The sequence below is a fragment of the Ochotona curzoniae genome, unplaced genomic scaffold (genome assembly GCF_017591425.1).
Source record: "Ochotona curzoniae isolate NIBS_2020 unplaced genomic scaffold, NIBS_Ocur_1.0 contig_2754, whole genome shotgun sequence".
Lineage (NCBI taxonomy): Eukaryota > Metazoa > Chordata > Mammalia > Lagomorpha > Ochotonidae > Ochotona > Ochotona curzoniae.
The window spans coordinates 19,334,714-19,346,306 of NW_024465582.1; the positions used below are offsets into that span (position 1 = coordinate 19,334,714).

At 41.7% G+C, this 11,593-nt stretch overlaps 1 protein-coding gene across 1 annotated transcript in view; it reads left to right on the forward strand.

The window, feature by feature from the left end:
* The window catches only part of C7 (complement C7), a 50,862-nt gene extending 39,867 nt beyond the window's left edge, over positions 1-10,995 (forward strand). The window contains exons 15-18 of the mRNA XM_040977333.1: positions 2,120-2,311; positions 6,461-6,551; positions 8,350-8,534; positions 10,650-10,995. Of these exons, the coding sequence (XP_040833267.1) occupies positions 2,120-2,311; positions 6,461-6,551; positions 8,350-8,534; positions 10,650-10,831 (650 nt within the window). The 3' untranslated portion in view covers positions 10,832-10,995. The remainder of the gene's footprint in view (positions 1-2,119; positions 2,312-6,460; positions 6,552-8,349; positions 8,535-10,649) is intronic.
* The last annotated feature ends 598 nt before the right edge of the window (positions 10,996-11,593 follow it).

Below are 11,593 nucleotides of genomic sequence, written 5' to 3' on the forward strand. Positions count from 1 at the left end.
CCTAGGCCATTTCAGGGAGTTGGATGGGAAGTGAAGTAGCCAGGACTTGAACTGGTACCCATATGGGATGCTGTACCACAGGTGGAGGTTCAGCCAGCCACACCATGGTACTAGCAGTGTCTGTCTCTATCTTTGTGTCTACCACCTAGACTCTTGCAGCAAAAATAACTCAAATAGAAAATAAATATCAGAAGCTTGGAATAAAAAAAAACCCTAAAAATTTGATTTCTGCTTGAAGATCATTTCTTTTTTTTTTTTTATAGTAAGTTGTCTGGTAAAGTTTTTCTTCGTCTCTGCATAAAGATGACTGTGCTTTACATTTATTTTCCTAAGGATAGTTCTGTTGGATTAAGAACTCTGCAACAGCAGCTGTTTTCTCTAAGTTCCAGGGAGATATTATTGCATTGCTTTTTGACTTCATTGTTTTCAAGTGAGAAGTCAATGCAGTCTTGGTGTTTCTCCTGTGAAAATCATGTCTTTAATGTCTGGCCATTTTAAAGTTATTTTTTGTTTTTTTAATCTGTTTTTCAGTAGCAACTCTACTTTGATGTGCTTAGGTGTGATCGTGTTGAACTCATCCCACTTGATGTTCAAAACACTTCTTAAAGCTTTGGTTTAATTTCCTTTCTCAGTTTTAGAAAATTCTTGACTATTCAGTCTTCAGATACTGTTTCTGTCTCTTTCTGGCTCACCTCTCCTCATGAAGTCTACATTTTTTTTTAAACATAATGCTGTTTTTAATCATTCTTTTTCTCTTGGCTTTCCACCTTTTGTTTTTTTTCTGTTTCATTCTAAATGCTTCCATTGATGTATCTTTAAATGCATTTAATTAACTGTGTAGCTCTATATTTTAAACTTCTTAAAATTTTTAGCCTTTTTATTTAATGTAAAAAGGATAGATTTCCTGCAGTTTTTATATATAATTCTAACAATATATAGGTTAATAGGCTACTTTAAAGAAATGAATTGCATTCTTACTTTCATTGTTCAGTTACACAAATACCATTTATCTACTTCTACAAATTTGAAATTTTCTGTTGAAATTCTCCATCATGACAACTTAATTTTTTCCCAAAATGTTAATTGCAGTGTTTTCAAGGTATGTATCTCTTACTTTCATTGTCAAGGTCTTTGCATCTGTGTTATTGCCACTGCTGCTGTTATTGCTGTTGGATTTTTTTTGGTTCTTACCTTCCTGGATGTTAGATTAGTTTTGATTGAATGTCAGATTTTGCACATGAAAAATTAAATAATTCAAGGCCTTGGATGCTATTTTGTTTTTCTATGGAAAATTGAGTCTTGGAAACTAGTGAAGCTAGCTTATACCTAGTTTTCCTTATTCCAAGGGGTTAGCCATAACAGGAGCCTAACAAAATATTTGAGGTGCTGGCATTATGGAGTAGTAGGCTAATCCTCTATCTGCAGATTCAGGATCCAATAAGGATACTGATTCATGTGCTGGCTGCTCCACTGTGAAACTGAAGACCTATGATCATGTTTCCCTACCAGTCTAAATTATCCTAAGAGACATTCAGCAAACAACCTGGACCCATAAAGCTGCGAACATTCACCTTTTCCTTACTTCTCTGTCCACATTCCATTACTGGTAGGCCTCATCTTTCCTCAAACTCTTGAAAGTACACAAATTAGAAATACAAAATTTGCATCCTAACTGACTCACCCAGAGAGCTGGATGTTGCCCAAGCAGACATACACAGGCCATGTTCAAGGGCTATGTGTCCTCAGGTTCTGTCTGTGGGAAGCCAGAGAGCAAGCAGATACTAGGAGGCCAAGAGTTGGGGTGCAAGAGTGATGGAAGCATGTGACCAGGACAGTAAGCCCCTTCCTATCATGTACCTTTATAGTGACTTGAGAGAGGAGTGTTTATGCAACCATGCAATACCACCTCCTTTCAGGTTCCAGGTGATGATAGGTAAGCATCATTTAACTCACATGTGGGCAAAAATGATTACATGGGAGAGGGAGGCATGGCTTCTAAGCTCATGACCCTGAACTAGCTGCCTAAGACTGTAATGTTAGCACTGTCACTCTTTTTCCTTTTTAAACGGATGTTTTAGCAAAGCAATGACCCTTGTATTCTGATCTCCTTCATCTGTAGAAATTGCCTGTGTTTTGCCTGTGCTGGAGAACGGTGTGCAGAGCCATCCCCACAAGCCTTTCTATGCCGTGGGTGACAAGGTGACCTTTTCCTGTTCGGGTGGTATGTCCTTACAAGGCCCTTCAACATTTCTCTGTGGCTCCAGCTTGAAGTGGAACCCTGAGATGAAGAATGTCCAGTGTGTACAGAAAGGTGAGTAGCCTCTGGCTCTGTCCAAGGAAACCTACACTGGGGCAAGTGGAAGTTCTTGTGGAGACATCATGGCACTGTATCACCAGGATAATGAGATACTGTTCTGTTTCTACCCTTGAGGGAAGGAGGTCAGGTGGTAAGCTCAGGTGCAGATCTTTTTGTTGTTGTTGTTGTTTTTCATGGAATGTTATAAAAGGCAAGGGCAGCCCCGGTGATTCTGGAACAGTGAACTGCAGTCCTCCCTAGGAGAGATTTGCTTTGTACTTGTTAGAGTGCCAAGAAAATAAATGATTCTTAAAAGCTGGCTTCTTGGTTCCTTCTTGATTTTTTTTTTTTTTTTGCCTGTGATTTTCTGTGTATAAAGTCATAGTTTGTATAAAGATTCATATGTTCTATCTCCGGGCTCTCAGAGTTTCTTGCTACTGAAATTGAAATTTAAAAAAGCTTTTAGCACTGCAAAAGATATTGAATAAAAGTATTGAGGATTGTGAAGCTGATTCATAATAGTGAAAATCTGAAAATTTAGTATTTTTGAACATCAGGCAAATTCACGTATTCTTCATTTTGTAAGAGATAGATTTAATTTAATTTAATTAATTTTTTAGGACAGAGTGATAGAGACAGACAATGAGAGGGGGTTGGTAGATATTGAGCGGGGGGAGAGATCTTAACTTTATTGGTTCATTTCCCAAATGCTGACACTTGCTGAGGCTGGGCCAGGGTGAAAAGTCAGGAACCTGAAACTTTACCTAGGTCTCCCAAGTGGTAGGAGAAACGCAAGTACATGGGCCATCATCTGCTGTTTCTCAGGTGTGTCAGCAGGAAGCTATCTGGGAAATGAAGGGGCTGGGACTCAGGCCCAGGCACACTGGTATGGGATGCAGGCATCCTAAGTGGTGCCTTAACAGACAGCATCACCACATTTGCCATGAAATATTCTATTAAGAACTTTAAGTAAAAAGGAATTTAGAAAACCAAACTGCTGGGGTCCATGCAGTAGGTGTGAATGACATGAAGGTGTGAAGAAAACAGCTCCCCTGTTTGGCAGGGCCTAGGAAAGTTTCCTGTTGCATGGCAGGATCTGGCGGATGTCTCTGCAACCACCTGAATGCAATTCCATCTCCCTTTGTGAGGATACCCGGCCACCCTGCAAAGAATTCTGTAATCTATTCAGACATTGTTGTTTGCCCCTGCGAGATGGTTTTTACAATCAATATGAGCTTGGGAGGTAATGTTGATGACAAAGTCTTGCTGAACGGGCCTTTAACAATGTATGCTGTCTCAGTTGCTCTTATGACCCTTTGGCTGGAAGGGCTCAACAATGAGTGTACTAACATTGTAATACATGCTTTCAAACCAATTTAGGGTTATTGAGTCCATGGGTGTAGTGGGAATCTATGTTTAGGGTTTTCTTTCCTTGATCTTTAGTTTTCTCCTTCTGTGATATATTTCCTCCTCTAACTGATAAGTTATAAAATGAGAATTGTAGTAGGAGTGTATTACTGATTAATATGTGTTGTCTGCTGAGGAATTTCTGGCTGCAACGTCAGAATGGATAATGCCATGCCTTAAGGTGAAACAATTTGCAGAATTATCTTCGGAAACACCTATTTGTTCATTGTCGAGTTAAAATCAAGATGGAGTAAACATGGCTCATTGCTAACTGCAATTCTTTTTGCCTTTATAACTCCTGCTTTACTTGCTTAGCTAACAAACTGTGTGAGCTTGCAGGCCTAATCGCCAACTAGTGCCAAAGGCCCCAATCCCCAAGAACCAAGGCCCCAGACTTATTAACCCATAGATAATTCAAGGTAGGGGTCTGGTTGTCACAGGTGGCGCCAAGGTTGGAGCCCAGACCTGAGGAGAGCAGGCAGCGGCTGGCAAGCTGAGATAAGCAAGGAATGTGTAATCCTTCCTCACTCACCTGTTGTAAATTGTGCCCCCTCCTTGAAGCTGTGTCAAACTGCCCCTAAAGAAAACTTTATAGAATTGTACTGTTCGGGGCCCGCACTCTATAGTCGAGTGGATGCAACACCATGATGTAAGAAGTCAGTGCCAGAGCTTGTGACTGCTTCTGTATAAATAAAAGGGACTGCTTCCCTGAATTGTCCATTATGATCCTGAAATTGTAGTGGTCCATTTTTTTTTTTTCTCTACACCTATTTCACGCACCCTTCTCAAGTTCTGAACTTGGCTGGAGCTGGCCTCTGGCACCAAATTATTTGTTTTTAGAGACAGTTGAGATGGTAGAAAGGGTTAATTTTCTGTTGGTCTTTGTTTCTATGATAATAGAAATATTATGAAGAAAACCTCTCTTGAGTGTTGTTTTTATCATTTCCTTACTTCCTTGGCTGGATCAGAAGTGGAGCAACTGGGGCATGAATTGGTACCCACAAGAAGTACTGACAGTAAAGGTGGAAGATCCACATCCCTGTCCCCAAATTAGGTGTTTTTAACTAAAAAGAGGGCAGGCCATTCAGTGATGGCGAATATGGGCTGAAGGGATGGGCATGTGACAAACAGGACAAGAGAAGAATCCAATGGAGCATCCTCTATCAGTGTAGCCATTAAACCCCATAAGGGGATTTCCTTGTGTCTACACACACTGAAGTACAAATGTCAATTTTGGGGGGGGGGTTATTTCAGATACTAGGCCTGACAATATTCTGTTGATGAAGCTGCATGTTTGTTCAACTGAGATTATATACTTATTTCTCTACAATATCTTCTCTAGTAATTTTAAAGTAAAATTTGGGTGAATTTTCTCCCACTTAGTAGAAAGTCCTATTAATGTTGGCTTTTATTAAGGACGTTTGTCAGACTTGTGTGTCTTCTGAAGTGGATAACAATGCTAGCTACCCTTTAAAATAAACCTATAATAAACACAAATATCATAGGCTTTGCTGCTTTCAAAGTTGCTGTTTTAAAGTTCTGGTTGTTTTAGGATTTAGTCTTTTTACTATGATAAGTTATAGAATACAAAATTTACCATTTTAATAGTTGTTGAACAATTAGTTTAATGATGCTGAAGTATATGTCAATTCATTCCCATTGTAATGAGACTGGCAGGAAGTGGAATGTCTGAATATTTTAACAATTGTATTTATTTTGTTCATTTGAAAAGGAGGAATGAAGGAAGAGGGGGGAGAGGAGGAGGAGGGAGAGTGAGAGAAGGACACAGGCTCACAGGCAGATACATCCTACTTGCCAGTTCAAAGCTGGGGTGAGCTTCACCCAGGAGTCAAGAACTCAACCCATGGCTCCCAAGTGGGTGGCAGAAATCCAACCACCTGAGCTGTTGCCTCTTGGCTTCCATGGTGAGTGTTAGCCGGAACCTGGAATGGGAGAAAGAAGCTGGGATTTTACCCTAGAAACTGCGCTATGGGTTCCTGTCTTGACCACACCCAAGGTGCCTTTTCAAGAGATTTCGTATTATGCACGCTGTAGTCATATACAGTTGAGAGGATAGCGAAGTTTGTAAGCTAGGCCAAGGTGTTTTTCTCTCAGAACTTGAATGATGGCTAAAATTTTTCCCTCCAAACCACAAAATAACAGAAGAAATTCTGTTAATTTACTTCCAAACACATACTTATTGTTGTAGAGAGTTTTTGTGGACACTTTTAAAGAGACCATTGTATATATTTCCAGGATAGCTGCAAGTTTTTCACCTCTAAGTCACATCATGTTGTTGTTTTCTGTCCCATCAGAGGTGACATTGAGCAAAATGCAGTTCTAAACTGTTTGTAAACACTGACTTTCTAATAAGGAATCTGTTTTACTGGGCTTGGATTCAAACACAGACCTAAATCCTGGCTTTATTAAGTCTATGCAATAGCAACAGTTTTCCTAAATTTTCTAATCCTAGTTTCTTTTCTATTAAATGGATGGTTGTTAGGGATGATTAAAGATGATAATGTTTAAGAAGTACATTATCGGTTATAAATGCTGAGAAAATAGAAGCTATCTGTATCAGCCATGCAATTATTTAAAGTGTAAAATACTTTACAGCTTTACTATTATTTGTGATATACAAACTCATTGTAGTTGAGACTACTGCAGGCCTTGGTTTAAAAACTTGGATTAAAAACTTCATTTACTGTGAAGAAGACTTCTCTCCCCTGATAATTGAGCTTTGTCTTATTCTTTCAGACTCTCCTTTAGCGCAAGAAGTGCCTGAATGTCAGCGCTGGGAGAAACTGCAAGATTCAACATGTGTTTGTAAAATGCCTTATGAATGTGGGTAAATATCTCTGCTCATCCCTATGCCTTACTTGATTGAAGATCATCAGGATGGTTTGTTAGGTGATCGTTCTTGCTGAATCGTTGGTGTAGCTGACTAAGGATTGATGATGTTTGCCACTTAGTCTGGCCCGTCTGCTGCCTGATGTGTGCCCGGGTCTCCAGGGCCAGCAGCGCTTTCACCTGCCTCCTGAAAACTCAGGGCTGAAGGACTCCTGGAGTGCTCCTTGTTCTCTGTGTACAATAATCTGAAGTTTTAGAGCTTTACAGGATGGGAGCTGGAATTCTCTTGCGACATAAATGATTAAGGCAATACTGACAGAGATTCCTTTTTTTTTTTTTTTTTAATAAATAATAGATTGTTGGTTTTTTGAAAGACAGACACTCAGAAAAAAAATCTTCCATCTACTGATTTGATACCCAAATGCCCACAACATCTGAGGTTGGACTAGGCTGCAGTCAGGAGCCAAACCACGTCTCCCATATGTGAATCAGAGTTCTAAACTCTTGAGCCTCACCTGTTGCCTCCCAGGATATGCCTTAGCATAAAGCTGGGTGGAGACAGAGCTAGGTGTCAATGTGGACACTCCAATATGGAATAAAAATAAGCGGTATCTCAACCTGTGCCAGGAGGCCCACCCCGCTTTTTGGCTTCTGGAAGCTACTTCTCTAAAATGCTGCCAACTGGAAATTCCTCCCTTGGAGGAGAGCATCAGAAGTACGGTATTTGCTACATGGCTGTGTTATGATCCTAATAGGATACTGTTGGCATAGTTACATTAGGATAAAAATAGGTTTGTTATCAGGACTATTTCAAAAATATGGGCAGAATGAAGGAGGCTGCGCATAGGCCATAGGGCAGTACCGTCAACAAACAGACCACGCATCTATGTCTATGCCCATGAGGAGAGAAATGTTGGCGAGCACCTGGAGACCAGAGAGGGCTCTGTGGAGCTGGCTGCTGAGGAGCAGCTGAGGCTTTCGTATCAGGACCTCTGAGAGCGCAAGATCCCACAGGAGCGATTCAGGGTGTTAAACATCCCAGCCCAACTTTTCCCTGGGTACCCATCTTCTGCCAGTGCTGCCCATTGGTAAAGCTCACTGTGTGCTGGAGGACAAGGAAGTCTGTAATATATTTCAGGCATGTCAGCTTCCCCGGCAGAGGAAGAGGATGTGAAAGTGACCTGGAAGGGGATGGGAACTATCCAGCACCTGGGCTTACAAGTCACCTTTAAGGTTAAGAAACAAACATACAAACAAAAAACACTGAAGTTGAGGAGCTGCAGTTGTGGCGTAATGGGTTCAAATCCTGACTATTTTAGTTTTGATTCAGTTCCCAGCTAATTCATCTGGGAAAGTAGCAGAGCGTGGCCCAAGTACTCGGGCCTCTACCACTAGGCAGTCGACCTGGAAGAAGCTACTGGATTCTGGCCTTGACCTTGCTGAGCTCTAGGTGTTGCAGCCATTTGTGGGGTGAACCAGTGGATGGAAGACCTCTCTCTTTTTCTGTTTAACTCTGCCTTTCACATAAATAAAATAAACTTTTAAGAAAATACCCCAAACCACACGAATTTGTCAACTATTACTTGGCTTTCAGTTATTATGATTGTCAATGCAAACCCAAATTTTTGAGCCTGTATCAAGAGTATAAAATAATATCTAATGTAATGAAAACTGAGCAATGTAAGCGAAAATGGTTGTGAGCCCAGATGCAGTCTGTTTCCTTGCTTTCCACTTTTCCTTCTCAGCCTTTAAGAATGGAAATCTTGTGTGTAATGTGGTTAAAAACACTCTTTCAGATCTTCCTTGGATGTGTGTGCTCGAGAAGAGAGAAGGAAGAGGACTCTGACTCTGACAGTTTGCAAGCTGCATGTTCTGCACTGTCAGGGTAAAAATTACACCTTGACAAACAGGGACAGCTGTCATGTGTCTGTCGCGGCTCAGAAACCTTGCAGTGCGTGTCCACTGTGGGAAAAGTGCGATGGTAAGGACGTCTTAGAATTCTGAGTATGAGAGTGAGAAGTTGGCAGAACTGAGGATTCTCAAACTGTAGCTTTTAGTTTAACAGAGAATCAAAGTGGATACTTCAGATTAAGATTGGTTTCACAGTGAGTTGTATGCTGCCACTTCCCTTCCTGGGGAGGATTGCGGTCATCTATTACCTGAGTCAGCGAGGACTTGGTTGTGATGTTCAGGTGTTATCCAGACAGGGGTCATCCCCATCCCACCCTCATGACTATTGCTCTGTTCTTGTATTACCCACATTATTGTTATTACTATTTTAAATTATTTTATAGAGAGAGAGACAGAGAGAAAGAGATTGAATGAATTTCCCATTCTCTGAATCACTCCCTAAATGATCATGGTAATTGGGCCTAGCCAGCTTGGACCTGGGAATGGGAAACTCAATACAGGCCTTTGACAGGGTGGCCGGGATCCAGGTACTTGAGTTATCACCCACTGCCTCCTAGGATGTTCAGGAGGCTGGAGTCAGGAGCGGAGCCTGGGCATCCTGATATAAACCATTTAAAACAACTCACAGGACAATTTAGTATAAATGGAAAAGTTTAGCAGGTCTGTAAAGGAAAGTATTACGTACATGTAATGTAACTAAGTTGTGAGTTCTAGCCAGGTAATGCCCCGAGGTTGATGATGCTATCTGGGATAAAGGGAATTTAGCAAGTGTTAGGGAACTGTTAAATACATACTGGGGTCAAGCTGATACTTCTTCCCAGAAGTAATCAAAGGGATTTAAGCAGAATTAAAAAAAAAGTCACTTTCTCTGTTTGCAGCTCGATGCTATTAGTTAGCCTGTGCTGTGTCCAAGTAGTACTTACAATCATCTTTTTCTTTTTTTTTTCTTCAAGGATTTATTTATTTGAAAGAGTTAGAAAAAGAGAGATCTTCCATTTACAAATTCATTCTCTAGACGACCTCTATGGCTAGGACTGAGCCAGGCCAAAAATTAACACTCAGTCTCCCTCATTGGTGACAAGGGCACAGGAGCTAGGGTCATTTCATCTGCTTTTCCCAGGCCTTTAGCAGGGAACAAGATGGGAAATAAAGCAGCCAGGACACAAACTGGCACCCCTGTGGGATACTGGGAATTGTAGGAAGATGGCCCAAGTACTTGGACCTCTGTAGCCATGAGCAACTGAGAAGTTCCTGTCTCCTGGCTTCAGAGCTGCTCATCTCTGGTCACTGTAGCCCTTTGGGGAGTCAGTCAAGTCAGTCAGTGGGTAGATCACACGCTTGTCACTCTCGTCTCTCGCTATAAATCTGCCTCTCAAATAAATAAATAAATCTTAAGATTTTACAAGATAGGAAGGGCTGGCTATCCAGAGCTAAGTCACTGCGTTAAGCTTTGCTTTCTGTTAATTTGGGAGTGGCTATGAGCTCTGTCAAGCTCGTGCTGGTTCTTTGTTCCCTCCTAGTCTTGGCCCTTACCTGCTTCTCTCACTGCCTCGTGATTTGCAGTGATGGTCATGGCTGTGACCTTTATTCAAGTCTGGGTCATCTTGGACTTGATAGTCACCGCCGTCCTCTGGCTGACTCTGTTATTCTCTTTCTGGAGAAATCTGCTTGGTCCAGCTGTGTGCTTCTCTTCACTCCTAATTCCTTTCCTCCAGATCACTTTGCTGCTTTGCTTGTACAGGATGCCTTTTACATGCCGTGCCTTCTTTCTTGAAGAGAGTTTAGTGGCTTGTTTTCTTTCTTACTCTGCTTGAGCCTTGTCTCTTGGCTCCTGGCTGGGGTCTTCACATTTGGTCTGTGGAGTGAAGGACTGCAGGCTAACTTGGATAGCAGCGTGTGGAAGGAGACAGATGGGAAGTTCTTGCCTGGGATAGAGCCAGCTCATGTGGATCCAACCAATAGAAAGCCTGGCCCCAGCCTCAAAATCCATTTATTCCAAGTCAAGCAAAATGCCTCCACTTCTTGATGCAACTGCTTTTCCATGGGATAGTTTGTTGTATCACTTGAGGCAGGCACTTGTGTAGCTCTCTAATCACAGCAACATTGCTTTGGGGGGAATAATGTGTTTTGATTCTCCCACCTCCACGAGGTGCCATTAAACCTCTGTTGCTTATTTTTTCCCCAGCCCAGAGCGGTAATTGTGTCTGCCGAGAAGCACTGGAGTGCGAGGATGAAGGGTTTCGTGTCTGTGTGGAAGTGAACGGCAAGGAGCAGACAATGTCTGAATGTGAGGCTGGAGTCCTGCGATGCAGAGGGCAGAGCCTGTCTGTTACCAGCATAGAGCCCTGTGCTGCAGAAGGCCTGTAGGCTCCTGAGTGCCTGCCCAATTAGCCCGGCTGAGTAACACATCTGTGTCACGAGCCAGTTAGATGCTTTGCCAGTGTAGAGGCACGTTCTTTCTACTTCCTCTGCCTTGGGTTTCCTCAGTCCAGCCATTGTATAAATATACCCTTTGTTTTCCCAAGTCTGAACCCAGATACTCTCGTCTTTCTTTTTTTATATTTCAGGAGACAGAATGTTTTTGAGCCTTTACATGAACTAGTTGTGTGTTTTTGAAAAAATGGCAAACTTCTCTGGATTTGGATGTTTTTAAAATCAATAAAACCAGAGGATTAGAGAAATTCAAATGCCTCAATTCAGACCTATGATTCTATTAAAAATGACCCAACCCATAGGCCAGAACACTGCTTATAAATTGATTTGGAAAACAGAAGGAACACAATTTCCTGATTAGAGAGACTGCATCCCTCAATGAAAGCAAAATCAAGGGGACCTTGAATGGAGAAAGACACCAGACACAATGATTTCCATCCTGGCTAGCAATCCCACACTTCACTCTATGGAGTCAACTGTAGCAATCCTATTCTTGTCAGGAGATTGAACCTTAAATGTCAGAGCAGAATTCATTATGCTGTGGTCGCAGGGCACCTGCTGCCTTCTTGTCTGAGAACAAATACAATTCAGTTTTCTCCTGGGGCTTTTCTTTAGTCTGTATCAAACACAAGGCCTGCATCAGCTCAGGCCTTTGCATTAAATGTATTTGAGAGCAGTTTTTCTCTAATGTGGCTA